The sequence below is a fragment of the Bombina bombina genome, chromosome 6 (genome assembly GCF_027579735.1).
Source record: "Bombina bombina isolate aBomBom1 chromosome 6, aBomBom1.pri, whole genome shotgun sequence".
Lineage (NCBI taxonomy): Eukaryota > Metazoa > Chordata > Amphibia > Anura > Bombinatoridae > Bombina > Bombina bombina.
This window is the reverse complement of record NC_069504.1, coordinates 988,814,974-988,838,550: the sequence shown is the minus strand read 5'-3', so window position 1 is coordinate 988,838,550 and position 23,577 is coordinate 988,814,974. Positions and strand designations below refer to the sequence as shown.

General features: G+C 38.5%; 1 protein-coding gene across 2 annotated transcripts in view; it reads right to left on the bottom strand.

Moving 5' to 3' along the window:
* Positions 1–23,577, bottom strand: part of SYNPO (synaptopodin) — a 95,277-nt gene that overhangs the window by 28,169 nt on the left and 43,531 nt on the right. The window contains exon 1 of one of the 2 annotated variants that reach the window (XM_053718664.1): positions 20,188–20,381. The exons of the other annotated variant lie outside the window; for it this stretch is intronic. Within the exon in view, the coding sequence (XP_053574639.1) occupies positions 20,188–20,254 (67 nt within the window). The 5' untranslated portion in view covers positions 20,255–20,381. Of the gene's footprint in view, positions 1–20,187; positions 20,382–23,577 lie in introns of those variants that run through there. 2 annotated transcript variants of the gene reach the window in all.

The following is a 23,577-nucleotide window of genomic DNA, read 5'->3' as shown; positions in this document are numbered from 1 at the left end:
ATTGACTACTGAAACTGAATGTCAGTAATGAGTAATGAGAAATTGTTGTATAATTCTATGTTTAATTTGTATACATTGCTATTGACCCATATTGTCAACAGATTTATTTTTGTGCAATTACATTCACTAATCCATATTTTTAAACAGTGTTTATAGCAATGGTAAATGTAGTTACAAAAACTCCTGCCATAGAACGCTCCTGAACTCCTATCAGCATACCTTAGGTTTACTCTTCAACAAAGAGTACCAAGAGAATGAAGCAAAATTAGTAATGAAATGAAAAGTTTGTTTTAATTGCACACCCTATCTCAGTGTTTTTCAACTGCAGCACTAAAGCCACACCGACAGGCCATATTTCCATGACATCTGAACTAGAGCACATTTGAAATAATCAGCTAATTAGTAACCATGGTTACTAACCTGATTATTTCACCTGTGCTCTAGTTTAGATATAATGAAAAACTGGCCTGTTGGTGTGCCCTGTTAACTAGAGATGAACATCACTTCCGTGTCTGAATCAGGAACATTTCATTTTGGCATTATTGTCCCTTTAAATTTAGTAGAAAAAAAAAAACAACAATTAAAAAGTCAATTTACATTATACAATATAGCTTATTATTACATTAATTAAAAATTGTTGTGCAGTGACCAAGTTATAAGTAGGCTATACCATGCAATGAAAGTGTTGTACTGTACTGTTAGAGGAGTTTTGATGCACTGATTGATATACCTTTTAGTTTACTGGTGCAGTTTGATTTGGTATTTGATTTAATCTCTGATGTTATTGTTAATAGTAAGATGTGATAAAGCCGTTATGATGTATGTTATATTTACAGTGACAGGCCTTGTATTAGGTATCATTGTGGCAATTATTTTAGAGAAACACTTTAGAAACAAGACTACAAAAATGTTTCTAATAGTATCTGAATTACACTGCTGTGCATTTCAGATGTCACTAAGGTAACTAACTAGACTGTGTGCATGAACATGATTTGTATGAAGAATTTTGCTGTACCAAACTGTATCAAATTGTAAAATAAATGTAACCCCCCCCCCCCCCGCAGTATCTACTGTACAATTTGTCACGTTCCTATGTAAAATGTGTTGATTCTTTAGTCTCTCTTATTTTCTTAAAAAAAAAAAATAGCAACTCTAGATATCACTAATATTTCCTTTAAAGGGATATTAAACCAGTGGTTAAACATACAAAAGTTACTACTCTCCATGCTATTGGTTTATATCTTTTGCCTGTCTCTTTCTTTAAAAAGCTGCTCCCTTATTTTAACTATTTACGAATGCAGGATAGTTAAACTATTAAAGGGTCAGTAAACCTTAAAAAAATGTTATATAATTCTGCACATAGTGCAGAATTATATAACATTACATTAGCCAAACGTTTTAAATCATAATATTGCCTTTTTATTTTTAAAAAATATCGCCGTTTTACAGACCCGCTCTCTGGGCTCTGCTGAGCGGGTCTGTTGTTTTTACTGAGCGCATCGGGCCAGCTGTATAGTCACAGCCCGGCCCAACCGCGCCATTAGACACAATGCAGCTCGCTCCCGCTGTCAGACAGAGCAGGAGCAGCCCTTTTTTTTTTTTTTTTTTTTTACAGTAGCTGCATTAATCTGTTAATCCTGAGGGTTTTTTTATGTTTTTCCATATAACATATGTAAAGCTTACACTCTCTATTGTGCAAGCTAAACTTAAGTGCAGGTTACAGTTGTCAAAAAGCCAGCAACATCACTGATCTGTAAATGCACACCCCTTGTGTCACTGTGGGCAACAATACGTCACATGCGCTCCAAGATGGCAGCTTTCAGTATGAAGAGGTGGAGCTTCACCAACTAGCACCTTTAGGGCTAGATTACGAGTGGAGTGCAAATTAGCGTTTCTGCTTGCATGTTAACTTCGCTAGACGGAGTCTTTTTACATGTGTTGAGTTGTGCTCATATTAAAAGTAAAAAGTTTGCACAGGAGCGCTAACCTGACGCACACAAAATGAAAAAATCTAACACCCATACTTGCACGCAAACCTGATCGCGTTTAACCAAGTGTGCTAACCCGACATGAAATATGAATATTTCACACTCTAAAGTTCTTTACATAGAAGAATATGTTTTATATATATATATATATGTATATATACTGTATATATATATATATATATATATATATATATATATATGTAAATAACTTAAATTATGCTCACCAGATAATTTTCTTTTCTTCTGTACGGGGAGAGTCCACAGCTGCATTCATTACTTTTGTGAAATACAGAGCCTGGCCACCAGGAGGAGGTAAAGACACCCCAGCCAAAGGCTTAAATACCTCCCCCACTTCCCTCATCCCAATTCTACCAAGGGAACAAGGAACAGTAGGAGAAATACAAGGGTGAAAAAAGTGCCAGAAGAATGAATGAAAACAAAAATTTAAAGTGGAGGTCAATTTTCATGTGAAAGTTCCCGGTTTTTAAAAAAACTATTAAAAATAGGGGCACTTTCATTCATGAAAATTGACATGGCATCATATTTTAAAAATACTTACCTTTGTCTTCAGAAACGCCGGGCAGCCGTTCTGAAACGATGCCCCGCCTGCTTCTTCCTGGTTTACTTACCCAGCAATGACGAAACTGGCTTCCTCCAATTACGGCAATGATTACCCCGGGGGGGAAGCCGTGATTGGAAGATGCCGGAATTGTCATTGCGACGGGCTTGCGACGGGCTGGTGAAGCACTGGAGCGGCTTTAAAAAGAAAAGGTAAGTATATTTTAAAAAAACTGCTTAAATGTCATTTTTCATGAATGAAAGTGCCCTTGTTTTTAATAGTTTTTTTTTAAAAAAAAAAACAGGCACTTTCACTTGAAAATTGACCTTCACTTTAAGGCCACACATAGAAAAATTACTGGCGGGGAGCTGTGGACTCTCCCCGTACAGAAGAAAAGAAAATTATCTGGTAAGCATAATTTAAGTTTTTCTTCTTAAAACGGGGAGAGTCCACAGCTGCATTTATTACTTTTGGGAAATCAATTCCCAAGCTATAGAGGACACTGAATGCAAACGGGTGGGAAGAAAAAGGTGGCCCATTCTGAGGGCACCACAGCCTGCTATAACCCAGACTCCCGACAAAAAACTACTTCAACAGAAGCAGAAGGGACAAAAATGGGAAGAGGACAGAGTAACTGTCCATCAATTATAACCATAAGGATCCCTGTTAGAGACCACTCATAAATACTGGGCTCAAATGAGCACAAAAGCCTCTCCCTAACTAAGAAGAAAAGAAGAAACAGATAAGAAAAGTTTGAAAGGACCTCCAGAAACAATCCCTGAAAACTCAACAACAAACAGAGGGAGAAGCCCCTAGTAAAACTTGAAGCAGAGTGGACTAAAGGCTGCAAGAGGACAAAGCCCCGTAAAGAATACTCTACCGACGGAGGAGAGCAAAGAAAAGGAAAAATTCCAGACCACCTCCTACATGGATCCAAAGGAACCAATATAAGCCTTAACCAGAACTAAAGTCCTATAAGGACAAAAGATAGAACATAACTACCTTACAACAGACGGCTGTCTAGCACATATAAACTGAACACCTGTAGGTCAGAAACCCCGGGAGCAGACCATGATAAAAATAGAAACATCCGAGTACACCACAAACGAAAGCCATAGGCTTCCATCAATAGGCAGTCAGGCTAAAAGTCCATCCATAGTAACTAGTCAGCTGAGAAGCTAGTAAACTTGTACCAGTATCTTCCTGGAAAGGAACAAGAGAAAAAAACACAGAAAGCAGGGCGGGCCAACTCCCCCCCAACTAAAAAAACGGGTTAAGGGAGGACGACACCCTGACCATAAAGAAGAACCAACTATCCGCTGAGGGAAGGTTCCATATCATCCGAACCAACAGCATGGCCTCCCAGGCTAAGGAAGGAGTATGCAGGATTCATGAGATGTGGTCGATGCCCAAACAGCGGTCAGATTCCCTGACTCTAACTCTGATCGAACTGTTCCTCCACAGAAGCAACTAGGAAGGTCCAAAAGGACAAGGAAGATTAAAAGTCCCTGCATCGACAAGGCCCAGAGATCATATAACGATCTCCAGTGTTTGCATAAGAAAAAGAAGTAGGAAAGAGGCACCAATACCCATAGAGGCTAGCTCGGGTTCCAGGATACCTATCCTTATTTCCCTTCAGAACCCCAAAGGGAAGGAACACTCAGCAAAGGTTGGACCCCCCATTGAACTCCTGGAGGCAGATAAGGAAACTACCTCAGGAGGAGCCAACTGGAGAGGCACAGAAAATCATATCCTCCCAAATAGCAGGAAATCAAGAACCCAGGAGGATTCCAGTAGAGAAACTCCCAGGAAAAACTACCTCCAACTCTCCGGAGAGAGAAAGGAACTGCCCCGGTAGGAACAAGGGGAATTCCCCAGAGACTGCTACTGGATGCCGGACAGATCCAAAGTCCATGAAAATCTGGAACACAGATCAATCAAACTGCCAAGTCAAAGACAAGGAATACAGGGAGTGCAGAATTATTAGGCAAATGAGTATTTTGACCACATCATCCTCTTTATGCATGTTGTCTTACTCCAAGCTGTATAGGCTCGAAAGCCTACTACCAATTAAGCATATTAGGTGATGTGCATCTCTGTAATGAGAAGGGGTGTGGTCTAATGACATCAACACCCTATATCAGGTGTGCATAATTATTAGGCAACTTCCTTTCCTTTGGCAAAATGGGTCAAAAGAAGGACTTGACAGGCTCAGAAAAGTCAAAAATAGTGAGATATCTTGCAGAGGGATGCAGCACTCTTAAAATTGCAAAGCTTCTGAAGCGTGATCATTGAACAATCAAGCGTTTCATTCAAAAAAGTCAACAGGGCCGCAAGAAGCGTGTGGAAAAACCAAGGCGCAAAATAACTGCCCATGAACTGAGAAAAGTCAAGCGTGCAGCTGCCAAGATGCCACTTGCCACCAGTTTGGCCATATTTCAGAGCTGCAACATCACTGGAGTGCCCAAAAGCACAAGGTGTGCAATACTCAGAGACATGGCCAAGGTAAGAAAGGCTGAAAGACGACCACCACTGAACAAGACACACAAGCTGAAATGTCAAGACTGGGCCAAGAAATATCTCAAGACTGATTTTTCTAAGGTTTTATGGACTGATGAAATGAGAGTGAGTCTTAATGGGCCAGATGGATGGGCCCGTGGCTGGATTGGTAAAGGGCAGAGAGCTCCAGTCCGACTCAGATGCCAGCAAGGTGGAGGTGGAGTACTGGTTTGGGCTGGTATCATCAAAGATGAGCTTGTGGGGCCTTTTCGGGTTGAGGATGGAGTCAAGCTCAACTCCCAGTCCTACTGCCAGTTTCTGGAAAACAACTTCTTCAAGCAGTGGTACAGGAAGAAGTCTGCATCCTTCAAGAAAAACATGATTTTCATGCAGGACAATGCTCCATCACACGCGTCCAAGTACTCCACAGCGTGGCTGGCAAGAAAGGGTATAAAAGAAGAAAATCTAATGACATGGCCTCCTTGTTCACCTGATCTGAACCCCATTGAGAACCTGTGGTCCATCATCAAATGTGAGATTTACAAGGAGGGAAAACAGTACACCTCTCTGAACAGTGTCTGGGAGGCTGTGGTTGCTGCTGCACGCAATGTTGATGGTGAACAGATCAAAACACTGACAGAATCCATGGATGGCAGGCTTTTGAGTGTCCTTGCAAAGAAAGGTGGCTATATTGGTCACTGATTTGTTTTTGTTTTGTTTTTGAATGTCAGAAATGTATATTTGTGAATGTTGAGATGTTATATTGGTTTCACTGGTAAAAATAAATAATTGAAATGGGTATATATTTGTTTTTTGTTAAGTTGCCTAATAATTATGCACAGTAATAGTCACCTGCACACACAGATATCCCCCTAAAATAGCTATAACTAAAAACAAACTAAAAACTACTTCCAAAACTATTCAGCTTTGATATTAATGAGTTTTTTGGGTTCATTGAGAACATGGTTGTTGTTCAATAATAAAATTAATCCTCAAAAATACAACTTGCCTAATAATTCTGCACTCCCTGTAGGTTAAAAACCTGGCACCCGGAACCAGGGGCCAGATCAAAACCAAGAAACCTTGCGGTACAACCAGAGTTACCCCTGCCACAAATGAAATTACAAACAAGTTGATGCAATCACTCCATGGGTCTAGAATTCTAATCTCTCAGTTGAATCTCAGAGCCTGACAACTCAGTCTCAAAGGGCTTCTAGGATAACACCCACAAAGTCCGAAGACAAAGGTATGACCCCAAAGAGATCAAAACATCCAGTCTGGATCAACACTCCACAGCTCAAGGAAATGACAAATGAATGAGCATCCTAAAAATCCTTTTATGTGACAACAAAGAGGCATAAAAATCCCCCAGATCCCCAAGTATATAGGATCAAGAGGAGGATGCTACCAGAAAACGGTCCCTAAGAACCGGGACTCCTCAACCAGATGACAGGAGGCCTTCCCCAAAGACAAGGGGAAGCTAAAAATACAAAACACAGTCATCCTCGAGAAGAAAAGCACTGCATAAGGAGAATGAAACCCAAAAAAGAACAATTCAATCCACAATGGAGTACAAATAAAGGGGAAATTAATCACCCCCTAAACCTGTACTGAAGACCTCCCAGAAGCCATTTGATCCCCACCTTAAAAGCCACTTGGACTGACTTAAGATGAACATGTCACACCTGTGCCCAGGATTGAACCTGCAACTCCTGGATTGCAGCCACTTATTTTATCTTTGAGCCATTGGGGGGGGGGGGGCTCTGTATGGAAGGGAGAAGCCTAGCTCCTGTCCAAAGTACCTCTGGAACTACAAATTTACTGCCATGCTGAGGGAAGGTTCCATATCATCCGAACCAACGGCATGGCCTCCCAGGCTAAGGAAGGAGTATGCAGGATTCATGAGATGTGGTCGATGCCCAAACAGCGGTCAGATTCCGTGACTCTAACTCTGATCGAACTGTCCCTCCACAGAAGCAACTAGGAAGGTCCAAAAGGACAAGGAAGATTAAAAGTCCCTGCATCGACAAGGCCCAGAGATCATATAACGATCTCCAGTGTTTGCATAAGAAAAAGAAGTAGGAAAGAGGCACCAATACCCATAGAGGCTAGCTCAGGTTCCAGGATACCTATCCTTATTTCCCTTCAGAACCCCAAAGGGAAGGAACACTCAGCAAAGGTTGGACCCCCCATTGAACTCCTGGAGGCAGATAAGGAAACTACCTCAGGAGGAGCCAACTGGAGAGGCACAGAAAATCATATCCTCCCAAATAGCAGGAAATCAAGAACCCAGGAGGATTCCAGTAGAGAAACTCCCAGGAAAAACTACCTCCAACTCTCCGGAGAGAGAAAGGAACCGCCCCGGTAGGAACAAGGGGAATTCCCCAGAGACTGCTACTGGATGCCGGACAGATCCAAAGTCCATGAAAATCTGGAACACAGATCAATCAAACTGCCAAGTCAAAGACAAGGAATAGGTTAAAAAACTGGCACCCGGAACCAGGGGCCGGATCAAAACCAAGAAACCTTGCGGTACAACCAGAGTTACCCCTGCCACAAATGAAATTACAAACGAGTTGATGCAATCACTCCATGGGGTCTAGAATTCTGATCTCTCAGTTGAATCTCAGAGCCTGACAACTCAGTCTCAAAGGGCTTCTAGGATAACACCCACAAAGTCTGAAGACAAAGGTATGACCCCTAAGAGATCAAAACATCCAGTCTGGATCAACACTCCACAGCTCAAGGAAATGACAAATGAATGAGCATCCTAAAATTCCTTTTATGTGACAACAAAGAGACTGCATAAAAATCCCCCAGATCCCCAAGTATATAGGATCAAGAGGAGGATGCTACCAGAAAATGGTCCCTAAGAACCGGGACTCCTCAACCAGATGACAGGAGGCCTTCCCCAAAGACAAGGGGAAGCTAAAAATACAAAATACAGTCATCCTCGAGAAGAAAAGAACTGCATAAGGAGATTGAAACCCAAAAAAAGAACAATTCAATCCACAATGGAGTACAAATAAAGGGGAAATTAATCACCCCCTAAACCTGTACTGAAGACCTCCCGGAAGTCATTTGATCCCCACCTTAAAAGCCACTTGGACTGACTTAAGATTAACATGTCACACCTGTGCCCAGGATTGAACCTGCAACTCCTGGATTGCAGCCACTTATTTTATCTTTGAGCCATTGGGGGGGGGGGGGGGGCTCTGTATGGAAGGGAGAACCCTAGCTCCTGTCCAAAGTATCTCTGGAACTACAAATATACTGCCATGGCAGACCGTAATCCCAGCTAACTGTCAGCTAGATTACGAGTTTTGCGTTATGAGTGAAAAAAGCTGTACTACACAATCTTTTTTGGCCGTAATGCAAATTAACTTACGCAATTTGCGTAAAGTCTTTTTTCAATGGAACTTTCATAGCGCCGATATTACAAGCTTTTTCTGGGAGGCCAAAAAGTGAGCGGTACAGCCTATCCCGCAAGATTCGTAACGCAATCTAAAGTCAGTAGTTATGAGTTTTACGCTACAAAGCTGTAGCATAAAAAGCATAACTAAAGTGTTAAAAAGTACACTAACACCCATAAACTACCTATTAACCCCTAAACGGAGGCCCTCCCGCATCACAAACACTAAAATAAAATTATTAACCCCTAATCTTCCGCTCCCGACATCGCCGCCACTATAATAAACATATTAACCCCTAACCCGCCTCACTGCCACCTCGCAAACACTAGTTAGATATTATTAACCCCTAATCTGCTGCCCCTAACATCGCTGCAACCTACATTACAGTTATTGACCCCTAATCTGCCGCCCCCAACGTTGCCGCCACTATACTAAAGTTATTAACCCCTAAACCTAAGTCTAACCCTAAGACCCCCTAACTTAAATATAATTAAAATAAATCTAAATAAAAATTACTATCATTACGTAAATAATTCCTATTTAAAACTAAATACCTATAAAATAAACCCTAAGCTAGCTAAAATATAGCTAATAGTTACATTGTATCTAGCTTAGGGTTTATTTTTATTTTACAGGCAAGTTTTCTCACACTGCTCTGGGTCTGTATATTGAATCATTTGATATTTTCCTGTTCATTACTGCTGCTTATGTATGACTTCTCTCTGATGATCTAAAGCTCTCCTCTCAGATGAGATGATCTAATAATTCTTGTCAGTAGGGTGAGATCCCTCTCTAAGATATTGGAAACACAATTTTTGCCCTGAGAGATGTTTATCTCACTATGCAGGGGTCTCTATGTGAAGGAGAGACCCCTATATTATAATATAAGGTTTAATAAAATCCCAAAGATTTTGTGTGATTTCTCTCCATGGTGGTGAGTGTTTGATCATTGGGCCTCTACCCTGGATATAATATAGTGGCTATTTTTATATTTTTAGAGGAGGTAAAGGATGTGCTGTGTGGTTTTGTACTTTAGATGTTGAGACAGTTTGCTGTCCTCAGGGTGTGATCATTTTTGGTAATTTCTTTGTATGACTTCCTGCTTCATCCTGACCTGCCTTTGAAACACAAATCTCCTTATGTCTAAATACTTGTATGATCCTGCTGTTCTGGACTGAATTTGGTAACTGATTTAGCCTTACTTGCTGAATAATAGTATATGATCCCTTGCTGACTCATGACCTGCCTTTGGATCATGACTCTTGAATACCTGTTTCTGCTTGCTCCAACCTGATTATCACTACAGGTACAGTTTAACCTTTCCCATTATTCCTACATATGATTTTGCTGTTCTTCTGGACTGTGTTTATTGGTTCAGCTTAATCTATTCCTTCTAGAATACCTGAGTATTCTCCATTTTCACCTTGCTCTTTGTTCCAGCTGCCTTGTTTGCTATTTTCTTGGACTGAGCATTGTGTAACCAGACTGCTCCAGCCTAGTAGTACCTCTTGTTCCTGCTACCATGTTTTCTATTCAATGAACTGAACTATGTATTTTTTTAGCCTCCAACATTATACTTTAGCCTGCTAGTATCCAGTCTCCAGGTGAAGTGGTTTCCATTGTACACTGCATTCTCTGAATGCAAGAAAATTGTTCACCTTATATTTGTGTCTAGCCTTTTTCATTACATAGCCTTTGGGTCAAATACCATGATTATACAAGTGTATAGTTGAAAAAGGACAACTAATGGCTACAATAAACCACATAGACTTACACAAATATTAGGTAACATAAAGAATTAGACAACTGGTTCATCTTAGAGTAACAAACTTAGTAAAATTATATTCATAAACAAGTTCTAGGCACAGATTATATTCCTTAGAGGTTTTAAATATAGCCTATCTGGTAGTGTTTTTATAACAATGTATTGTTTTAATTATTTTTTAAGAACAGTGTGCTCCTAACCAAGCCCCACAGTATCAGATGTATACTCGTGTTTACAGACTCCTGCTGGCCTCTTGTATATGTTATCTGTCTTTTCATATGCAGGGAAGGGGGGGGGGGGTCTGCTCTTTTTGTTTATCCAGCACCTTTCAGTGGGTGTCTCAGACTACCTCATCAACAGTGCTAAACTGGGAGCTTCTAAGTAAGTTTTTAAAAGGTTTTATACAGGATTTTTAGTGCAGTGTCTGTGCATATTATTCTTTATAGTAGTGTCTATTACATGCAGTTATATGACAATGGAGTATACTGTCCCTTTAAGTAGCAGCAGTCTTAAGAAATTCTGGGGCTCCGAAGTTACTTATGTAGCTTGATAAATGAAGCTCTATATGTTTAGGAGACCTCTGTTCTGCCAAAATGGGGATAAGCAATGCTTCCTTTTTAACTTGACAAACCTATTATTTAGTAAAACCAAGAAAACTATAAAATATCAGAAGCATATACAGTTTACTGAAGAGCTTTACTTTACCTCAAATATGCTTACAAAAGCTTACACTGTACCACAAAGAATGTAAAATACAATGTTTCCAAAAACGTATTTTTATTTTAAATTAACTTTTTTTGTTCCCTTTTCTTCATCACAAGCAAAACCCATGTATTTTCCTTGGCTATTTTCAAACATTTGAAATCAAGAACTTTACAAATGAAATGTTTGACCATTGTAACGATGGCAGCTATCCAACTCTAAATCTTTCAATTTGCTGGTTGAAAAAAACAGCTGTTTGGATTTGTCCAAAATCATATTAGTTTAAAATTACAATAAAGGATTAAGGAGACTGTCAATTGATAATATTGTTTACAAATGTATATGAATCACTAGAGAATTCAGTTAACATAACTGCATAATATAAATTCACTTCCTGCTGTGACTTTAATATAAAATAAAAATAGTGTTTTTTAAAGAAATCCCAAATTTGTTTATCTTAACAAAAGCCAGACTTGCTATCAGGTTTGAAACAATCCCTCCCTGTTTTGCATTCCACACATTTTATTGGTTTTTTTGTTTGTTTAAATTAACTCTTCTTATAGGAAATGGCTAAAATGCAGGTGCTTTATTTTATATTCAGTCTGGTGACTCCAACTCTTACTCAAATAACAACTTGTCTGGGTAAGTACTGCCGGAAAGTACCGTGAATCACTTCATTTTTCTTCTATTGATTCATCTATGAGTGAAATTTATAGTTTTAACCCTTTTAAGGAAAACTGGAAATAATTTATATTTGAGAAGTTTTTTTTAGAGATTATATGTTCTGAGCTCCCAGAATTCAAATGATAAAAATGTTTAAAGGGACACTGTACCCAATTTTTTTCTTTTGTGATTCAGAGAGAGCATGCACTTTTAAGCAACTTTCTAATGTACTCCTATTATCAAATTTTCTTCATTCTCTTGGTATGTTTATTTGAAAAGCAAGAATTTAAGTTTAGATGCCGGCCCATTTTTGGTGAACAACCTGGGTTGTCCTTGCTGATTGGACAGCACCAATAAACAAATGTTGTCCATGGTTCTGAACCACAAATTTGCTGCCTCCTTAGCTTAGATGCCTTCTTTTTCAAATAAAGATATCAAGAGAACAAAGAAAAATTTATAACAGAAGTAAATTAGAAAGTTGCTTAAAATTGCATGCTCTATCCGAATCATGAAATAAAAAATTTGGGTTCAGTATCCCTTTAAGACATGGAAGCAAACTCATATTTATTTCTATTAACAAATAATTACATTTATCAGGGAAAATTATAAATAGAATTAATGATAGAGAAATATAAATTGTTTTATTTGTTTTATATCTGTTTTACAACCTGTTGCAAAAATAAAATACTCTAAAGTATTAGTGCATTGTATTATTGCACAAACACTAACATATAACTGTACTTAAAGGGACACTGAACCCAATTTTTTTCTTTCGGGATTCAGATAGAGCATGCAATTTTCTAATTAACTCCTATTATCAAATTTTCTTTATTCTCTTGGTATGTTTATTTGAAAAGCAAGAATGTAAGTTTAGATGCCGGACCATTTTTGGTGAACAACCTGGGTTGTCCTTGCTGATTGGACAGCACCAATAAACAAGTGCTGTTCATGGTTCTGAACCAAAAATGTGCTGGCTCCTTAGCTTAGCTGCCTTCTTTTTCAAATAAAGATAGCAAGAGAACAAAGAAAAATTGATAATAGGAGTAAATTAGAAAGTTGCTTAAAATTGCATGCACAAAAGAAAAATTTTGGGTTCAGTATCCCTTTAAAGGACCATGATAGTTTAAAAAATTACATGCGCTAATCTGTTAGCGCATGTAATTTTAATCAACCCTAGGCTACTGTGTTTTAACCCCTGCAAAGGGGTTAAACACAGAGTAGAAAGTAGAGCTCTGCTGGTCCTGAGTGGAAAACGCTGCTGATCCAATCAGCAGCGATAGTCCTAAACAATATTTCTACTGTGTGCTTAACCCCTGACATCCTCAAACTTGGCCCTCCAGAGGTTTTGGAACTACATTTCCCATGATGCTCAGCCAGCTGATATGCTGGCTGAGCATCATGGGAAATGTAGTTCCAAAACCTCTGGAGGGCCAAGTTTGAGGATGTCTGGTTTAGATGGATTAGAGCATGTGATTTATTTACTATAATAGTCATTTAAGGGTTAAATACATATTAATCACCAGCTGGTGGCTACATGCGTAATGCCTCTCCTAAGCAAACAAATATTTAAATGATAAGGAAAAAAACCACAATCATTTATGCAATGATTTACATTATCCAAAGCATGAAATCACCTTATAACATTTTTTAAAACTTCTTTGAATGAGACATATGTCACTAATTAAAAAACTGGAAAACTGCAATGAAATGATTTAGATATCTTCAATCTTGAGTTACATAGCCAGCACATTTAGTCAAATGATTAGTGGGACCACTTGGCTTTTGTCTTACTAGTGTCACTATTATTACCCCTGGTCTATGCCTTATACTTTTGCATATATATTGCTGATTGGCGGTACTATGCCTCAGGGCTTGACAAATATCAGCACCCAAGGACCCAGATTGCCTAGAATATTCTATATCTCCTGCAAATGTTCCATATTAATTTACCAATTTCTATTATGCCAAATGTTCAGTACACAAAATGTAAGAAAGACCAGCAAAGTAGTTTGCTGAAAAGACAGAATGGTAATGTTAAAAAAAAATTCCCCTCAGGCAGCTACCTACAGTGCCTAATGAGCAATTTGACTCTGTTCACATCCACAACTCTATCACTCAATTCTTTACCCTCTGTTTCTCCCCACTATACGGGCATTTATTTGCTATTGCAGGAAAGACATAGTAAAACATATCACCCATAATAAAGCCATTTTATGTTGGACATGATCATGTCTTCTTCCATTGGGTCACACGTACGAAGCCAGGATCAAATATCAGTAACAAACTCCATACTTGCAATTAAACATTGTAATACGCAGAGAATACTCATCAGGATTTAACCCTTTAGTTACTTGAGAGGGTTGCAATGCTGAACAAAGCAAAAGCAGCTAGTTTCAGAATGATTTTGCATCCAATGGGCTACATTGCATTGAAATTGCCCAGAACATCAGAATATTCCATTATTTCTAAAAAAAAAAAAAAATCTTTTGTTTTCAACATATTTGGATTATTAGTTATGAAATATTACAACAGTACATTTTTGAGATTCCCGGAAACCATATTAATGTTTATTTATTTATAGGCCAAGTCCAGTTCTTCCAAGAATCCCAAATAGTATAATAAAATAAAGGATTTTCAGGGCAATTCTATATGGCAGAAAAGGAGTTAACATTACTCAGAAACAGAAGTCTGCAAACTGAATTCCTCCCAAGGCTTGTGGCTTCTATAAAGTATGCACCAAATAAGGCTGTTTCTCTTTATTCTGGCACTCAAAAAAACAGCAAAAATGAAAGGCGAAAGCTCACATAATCCACAAGCAATGCATTTGTTTAATAATTTAGTAATTCTCCACATATGAAACTAGCCAGGACATAGTGGCACAATTATTGCCAACATGGTATATACACAGCTATTGTTTCAGAAGTGCTGTGCCTCTATTATTGGGGTGCAGAAGGGTGTTACACACCCCATTTGTGTCAGCTTTGAATTTGAAAGCTAGTCCCATGCTCAGTGTTCTACACAGAGCAAGAGGACAGGTAACAAAGGGAAAAAATCATAGTTATAAGAAGGTGGGGCCGACCAAGGAATACCGCTATATCCTTATAGCTTTGTGGTCATTTGGCTCCACAAAATGCTATTGTATAGAATCTCTCAATAAAATGTAACAAAATGCATGAAACAATATTCTATTCCCATAAAAACCAGTACAGGAATAGGACAGATATGGTACCAGGAAACAAAATATTTTATAGCAAGCTCTTAAAGGGACAGTCAACACCAGAATTTGTGTTGTTTAAAAAGATAGATAATTCCTTTATTACCCATTCCCCAGGTTTGCATAACCAACACTGTTATAGAAATACACTTTTTACCTCTGTAATTACCTTGTATCTAAGCCTTTGCAGACTGCCCCCTTATTTCAGTTCTTTTGACAGGCATGCATTTTAGCCAATCAGTGCTGGCTCCAGGGTAACTTCACATGCATGAGCTCAATGTTATCTATAAGAAACACATGAACTAATGCCCTCTAGTGGTCAAAATGCATTCAGATTAGAGGCAGTCTTCAATGTCTAAGAAATTAGCATATGAACCTCCTAGAATTAGCTTTCAACTAAGAATATGAAGAGAACAAAGCAAAATTGGTGATAAAAGTAAATTGGAAAGTTGTTTAAAATTACATTCCCTATTTAAATCATGAATGTTTTTTTGGACTTGACTGTCCCTTTAAAGGAACATTAAACCTGTTTTGTGTAAAAAAATTGTGCTCGCCCAATGCTCCCTAGAGAGGTCAAATAGCAAATTCTGTAAGAAAACCTAGGTTATAGAATTTGCTTTTTGGCCATTCTAGGAATTTAGAGGTGTCTGATATCCCTTTAACTATTTAGCCGAGTATAAATGTGCACTGTGCCATACTGTGTGATCCAGATGGTGTCAGGGATCATAGATTGCTGAATAAGCAGAATGCTAACCCCCCTATTAAACTCTCAGAGGTCATCTGTTAGCCGAGAGATGATGTGACAGTGACTAGCGGTAATATTATCTCATCTATCCAAACACAGCAAAATTGAGGTGACATTGCAATTAGCAGACAGTGTCACTGTAGCTAAAACAGACTAATTACATCAATCATTTGCTACATGAGTGTCAAGTACCTTGTATTACAGCATTAAATCAATGCAAATAGATCAATTCTTTCTTTTGTGGTTTTATTTTTCCAGTTGCCACAGAAAGGCTACAGTGCATCCTGCAGACCTTAAAGGGACATTAAACCCACATTTTTTCTTTCATGATTCAGATAGAGAATATCATTGTAAACAACTTTCTGATTTACTTCTGTTATCTAATTTGCTTCATTCTCTTGATATTCCTTCCTGAAAAGTATATCTAGATAGGCTCAGTAGCTTCTGATTGGTGGCTGTACATATATTGACCTCATGTGATTGGCTCACCCATGTGCATTGCTATTTCTTTAACAAAGGATATTTAAATAATGAAGCAAATTAGATAATAGAAGTATATTGGAATTTTGTTTAAAATTGTATTCTCTGTCTGAATCATGAAATAATTTTTTTGGGTTTAATGTCCCTTTAATCCTGAAACATGCTACATAGTCACTGTTTGATCAATTTAGGTTTCATTTATAACTGATCCTAATTGCCCACAACAAATGAGATTAAAATTACATCAAATAAACAATACTCAACCTTGTAAATCATGCTGGTAAAAAGGATAGTTTTAAATGCCTTTTAAATGTGTATACTCTATGCAGATCTTTTTGCTGACATACTACGCATAAATAACAATGAATTGAAGGTCCTTTTTACAAATAACACTACTAAATAGAACTTTAAAGGGGCAGTCAACACTAAAATTGTTTTTGTTTAAAAAGATAGATAATGCCTTTACTACCCATTCCCCAACTTTGCCCAACCAACATTATAACATTTAAACCTATAGATTTCTGCCTGTTTCCAAGCCACGACAGACAGCCTCTTATCACATGCTTTTTAATTTGCTTTTCACAACAGGAGACTGTTAGTTCATGTGAGCCATATAGATAACATTGTGCTCACTCCCGTGGGTTCTGCACAACACAGCTAAAATGCAAGTTAATAGATAATAAATAAAAAGTCATGTGATCAGGGGGCTGTTAAAAGTGGCTTAGATACAAGGTAATCACAGAGGTAAAAATTATATTAATATAACAATGATGGTTGTGCAAAACTGGGGATTGGGTAATAAAGGGATTATCTATCAATATTAAACAATAAAAATAATTGAGTTGACTGTCCCTTTAAGAGGAAAAAAGGAATCATGATTTCAGATGTGGGAGAGAAGACGAACATGTAATTTGAAATAGTGAAATATTTTCTTTAGAAATGGTAGTAGAAACACAGAATTGCATTCCAACTGTAGCAGGGGCGTATTAATGCCTAGGCCAACAAGGCCCGTGCCTTGGGGGGCAGATTGAGGACTCGGGCGGCACATTTTTTGCAGCCTCAGTAGGCAACTGAACAGTCACTCTGTCTCAGCAAGAAATCGCTAAGCCCTACATATCCAGTAGGCTAGCTGCATATTTGCTAACGGTGCCCCGCTCCGCTCCCAAGGGTCTGCCTGCAGCGGCAGTTCTTACACGCTCCTTTATTGGTGCCGGGTCACTCCAATGCCCGAATCAAGAAGCGATCGCACCATTACATGGGCAGGGGCCGGATGCCTTAGTCTGCCCTGAAGTAACTCAAGGAAGTCGCCCTTTATTGGTACCGGGTCCTGAGATCTGCATATCCCTTCATGGCCCACACAATCTGCCACTACCTATGCAGAAACACTGGAAGCAAAGAAATGAGAATATAGGATGCTCCCCTTTATTGCTCAGTCAAACAAGTATGTTTATAAAACAACAATGTTTCAGTAAAAGTCATCTTTTTTTCTATGTTTTAACAAACAGCTCCAATACTTTAGATTATGTAACTGCCTCACCTTTATAGTTGCTCCAAGTATAAACTATTGTGTTACCTGGTTAGTACAAATGGGACTTCTTTACAACCACTTTTTTCTTTGTGTGTGTGTATGTATGTGTGTGTGTATGTATATGTGTGTGTGTATGTATATGTGTGTGTGTGTATGTATATGTGTGTGTGTGTGTGTGTGTGTATGTATATGTGTGTGTGTGTATGTATATGTGTGTGTGTGTGTGTGTGTATGTATATGTGTGTGTGTGTATGTGTGTGTCAGTGCTGACTATCCAAACAGCAAAGGTACCTGCTTCCTACACCACACCACCCCTACTCTGCCCCACTGGCAAGGCTATGTGCCAGGCAGGCACCAGTCAGGCACCTGGCACAAAGCTGTTGGGTCATCCATCACTTATAATATAACATTTGCAAATGTATTGGCTTATGTAATAACTTTGTATGCATTATTTTTACTACTTATTACAACCCAAACATGAATAGTCTATAGTACACACATACATTATATATAATATGCTTGCAATATTTTGTAATTTAATTTCTATATGCTTTCCCCTGTTACTCATCTCTCCAAATAAAGGGACACTTTACTCTATAATATTCTGTCATTCATGTAAAAGACTAATAGCTTAAAAAAGGGGGGCAGCAGAATTTTGAGTGCCTAGGGCAGCACAAAACATAAATACTCCACTGAACTGTAGTGATAGCAACATATTATAGTTGTTTTTTACTGCATAAATGTAAATGGGCGATGAGTAGTCAAATTTCATGCTTTTAGTTAAATGAAAGACTTTACTACAATAACATACTTTACAGTAAAATATACATTTGTAGCTTTATCCTACACAGCCTATTTTTAATGGAAGCTTCATTAATACAGAACTGCACAAAACAGGATCATGCAGAGTCAGCTCAACTCAAGCTTGCAGTAATTAAACACTAAATTCTCTAACGAATTTATTATGTGATTGAACCTACCACAGACAGCTGAGACTATTAATAAGTAAGATGGGGACACTGACTTGCATCATAGAATGTCCTTAGCTTGGCACGCTTACCCCTCACCCACGCCTCTCTGAGACCCAGTGATCTCTGGAGCCCAAACACACCAGCTGCTTTTTCCTCTAACCATGCCTAGTTTCCATAGTCTGAGGCACACAGCTATACACAGAATGCTATCATTTTACTATGGTATAAACAAGCTAAGCGCTAACTTTACCAAAGCAGAAACACATGAAAACACAGACACAGGTAAATAAAGCTTCTGCATCAAAACTGACAACTAAAACTGCTTTGTAGGTTAGGAAGAAATATAGAGAAAATAAAAAGGAAAAGGGGAATCAACAGTTTAATTATAGGGCCAGTTTTCTATCACTTTCTTCCTGTTGGAGATTTATATATCTGCCACATATAACTAGAAGACACCCCCCCAACAAAAAATATTGCCCCAACTTGTGCCCAGTAGTATGTCTTTACTTATAGAGACTGACAAATCCCAAGTGAAACATCTAATTAGCTCTAGTAGGCAGTCATGTTTATAGCACACTAGATAATGATATATGAAAATAAGTAGTGGGCTGTAAACCACATTAACTGAAAACCTAGGCAAGAAAACTGTGTTATACAACCCTATAGGCAACTGTCTACTTTGCCTAATGTTAGATGTGATCCAACTTGGAAAAGACGACTAAAACTTTAAACCAATTTACCTTTTTCTGAATTAACCCACTCTGGAATTGTGTAAAGGTTCCATGTTGTATACAATATAGCTTGGATCTGGAACCTTTATCCTCTCTTTTGTGGGATCTCTGGTTTGGGTATCAGCTTTAATATAAAGTAATAACTACCTTGGTCTATTGACTGTGAGAAACATAAATTACAAGGTGATTTTCTGCAGTTACCAACCAATCCAAATTTAGTTTGGAACAATAGGGAGACTATAAACTGTATTTCAAATAACACTGGCTTCAAAATAAAAGTTGAGGTTTGTGCTTCCCTTTCATGTCTATATTAGTTGGCTGTTGCATATTGCTGTGTCTCACCAATGGGATTGAGATAAAGAGCTTTTATTTAATAACAGATTAAAGTGAAAGACACTGTGAATGTGTTAGGGGTGTGATAAAAAAAATATTGGGCACAAACTGCAACAAAGACATAACAGAAAAATGACAAAGGCTGAGTGATACAGAATATTTGTTCCATCTTATTGTCACCTAATTCAAGAATTTTTATTGGAAACATTCTACTTCAACGTACAATGCCTGAAAAACAAAGCAGCTTATGCAGATGCAAGTAACTGATGCTGCTGCTGTCATGATTTATTCAGAACTGGGTAGAGATCATGAAAAGGATGCACAGCTTTTATATGAAAGTGATTGTATAGTCTTTACCACAAATTATAATGAAGATTTGTAAATTACAAAAATAAGTCTTTATGTCAAGATGTAAGTGTTGTCCACAAAGGATAAAAAACAAATAGCATTTACCATATGTTACAGATAGTTATAAGCACACACACAAGGTTAAACTATAAATATACATATGAACTAAGACCCTTCATCCCTGGCCTATTCACCTTTCAGATCTATCCTATCCCCACCTGCTGCATCTGCACACAGTGCTGCCTTACCTCTTGCAGTGTCCCGTTGATCCGCACTGTCTCCCAGTCTGTGCTGACAGCACTGTAGTTTGCTCATTTAACCACACTCCCCTCCTTTGCTAAGTGCAGACGGATTGGGTGTCCCACAGCAGCACAGCAACTGGCTGTGTCTGTCAAAACACCTCTTCTTCCCTGCACAGTAACAACCAGGGGCTGCTGACTCTGTTGTTTCTCTGGGGTCACTCTCCCCTGACACTTTCTACGTTTTACACATTGGCTGCATACTTCTTTTTATCATTATTATCATTTTCTCTCATTCTCTGTTACTTCCCTCACTCTGTTTTTTTTATAGAGAACTTTCCTCTATCCCTCTCTTACTGTCTGGCCGGGTGTTTTTTTGTGTGTGTAGGATCTGCTGTCTGCCTCTGGGTCTTAGTGCTGTTCTGCTGTGTGGTGTAGGCAGCTCAGTCTCTCAGTCTGGCATTGACACACCTGTGCTTACCTCTGCTTCCTTTCTATAGAACATATTACAAAGCCCAGGCATCTCATGTTTCTGGGGAATGTTCCCTAACGTATCTAATTGGCAAAGTATTTGTTATAAGCTGCCAGAATCAGCTGTCTGACATATCAAATTAAGTAATATGGTTAAATGACATTACTGAGTGTGTAGCAGCCGGGGGCACAAAAACAACAGCCTCACAGGCTCACACCACAAGGACACAACACCCTACACCACATCCTAACTGGGCACTGACACTTCTTCACATGACACTGACTATACCCAACATTTACAGTCCACTTTCATTCTATTTGCACAGCACTTGTAGTTCACAGACACAATAGCATTATAGTTATACCACAATGTCACAAAACTCTTGCAATCCATTTACAGTATTCTGTCATGTGCGTGCAAACTATCCTTACACTAAAGGCATTCAAATGAAACAGTACACCTACACAGCATCCTCACACTGGGTAGTAGACATGAAAAGGTTTTCTGGGAAAGTCCTAGTTTTTTTTATAGCCAATACTGCAGTATTTACCATTTCACCATATATAGAAGTTTTAACAGATATTTTGAATTACAAATTAAAGGTAAATGAGTTATTTGTAAACAATTTAATACACCCCTGCATGTAAAACTTATTATTGAAAACATTATAGAAACGTTTACAGTGCAATCCCTTTTTAATTTGTTCCAAATGATCCATTTTACCTGCTGGGGTGTATTAAATTGTATACAAATAGCTAATTTACAGTTATTTTGACATTCAAAATAGCTGATTTTGCCTGTCGTATTCCTACCTATAGTGAATGCTAGATTTATCATTGGCTGAAAGTCCTGGTCGGTTGCAGGCTCGATCATTTGAGTCTGCAACTGATATTTATGAAACATCAGCTTAAACTGCTGCTTCATAAACCCTCTTCAGTAACTTAACGGCTAGATTAAGAGTTTTGCGTTATGAGGGGTGTGGTACTAACTTGCACATTATTGTCACCGCTCAACTACCTACAGCGCTGGTATTACAGGTTTTCCTAAACCAGGCGTTAAAAGGCAAGGATTGAGCATAGAGCAAAATTGAGCTCCATACCGCACTTCAATACAGCGCTGCTAAAGTCAGCGGTGAGCTGGTTGTACATGCTCGTGCACGATTTCCTCATAGACATCAATGGGGAGAGCCGGCTGAAAAAAAGTCTAACACCTGCAAAAAAGCAGCGTAAAGCTCTGTAACGCAGCCCCATTGATTTCTATGGGGAAACACATTTTATTTTTACACCTAACACCCTAACATGAACCCTGAGTCTAAACACCCCTAATCTTATACTTATTAACCCCTAATCTGCCTCCCCCAACATCGTCAACACCTACATTATATTTATTAACCCCTAATCTGCTGCCCCGACATCGCAGGCACCTACATTATACTTATTAACCCCTAATCTGCTGCCCCCAACATCGCCGACACCTACATTATATTTATTAACCCCTAATCTCCCGCTCCCAACGTTGCCGCCACTATACTATATTTATTAACCCCCTAAACCTAAGTCTAACCCTAACCCTAACTTAAATATAATTAAAAAAAATCTAAAGAAAACCTACTAATAATAACTAAATAATACCTATTTAAAACTAAATACTTACCTATAATATAAACCCTAAGCTAGCTACAATATAACTAATAGTTACATTGTATCTATCTTAGGTTTTATTTTTATTTTACAGGCAAGTTTGAATTTATTTTAACTAGGTAGAATAGTTACTAAATAGTTATTAACTATTTAATAACTACCTAGCTAAAATAAATACAAATTGACCTGTAAAATAAAACCTAACCTAAGTTACACTAACACCTACACTACAATTAAATAAATTACCTAAATTCAATTCAATTAACTAAATTAAATACAAATACCTAAATTACAAAAAAACAAAAACACTAAATTACACAAAATAAAAAACAAATTACAAGATATTTAAACTAATTACACCTAATCTAATAGCCCTATCAAAATAAAAAAGCCCCACAAAAATAAAAAAACCCTAGCCTAAACTAAACTACCAATAGCCCTTAAAAGGGCCTTTTGCGAGGCATTGCCCCAATGAAATCAGCTCTTTTACCTGTATAAAAAATACAAACAAACCCCCAACAGTAAAACCCACCACCCACACAACCAACCCCTCAAATAAAATCCTAACTAAAAAAACCTAAGCTCCCCATTGCCCTGAAAAGGGCATTTGGATGGGCATTGCTCTTAAAAGGGCATTTAGCTCTATTGCAGTCCGAAGCCCTAACCTAAAAATAAAACACACCCAATAAACCCTTAAAAAAAAACTAACACTAACCCCTGAAGATCCTCAACGAAGCAGCAAGAAGTCCGCAACGAAGCCGGGAGAAGTCTTCATCCAAGCCGGGAGAAGTGGTCCTCCAGACGGGCAGAAGTCTTCATCCAGACAGCATCTTCTATCTTCATCCATCCGGCGCGGAGCGGCTCCATCTTCAAGACATCCGGTGCGGCCAATAGAATTCGAGCTCAATCCTATTGGTTGATTGGATCAGCCAATAGGATTGAAGTTCAATCCTATTGGCTGATTGCATCAGCCAATAGGATTTTTTCAACCTTAATTCCGATTGGCTTATAGAATTATATCAGCCAATCGGAATCTAAGGAATGCCATCTTGGATGACATCATTTAAAGGAACCTTCATTCGGGAAGAAGACTTCGTTCGAAGAGGATGCTCCGCGCCGGATGTCTTGAAGATGGACCCGCTCCGCGCCGGATGGATGAAGATAGAAGATGCCATCTGGATGAAGACTTCTGCCTGTCTGGAGGACCACTTCTCCTGGCTTGGATGAAGAATTCTCCCGGCTTTGTTGAGGACTTCTTGCTGCTTCGTTGAGGACTTCTCCCGGCTT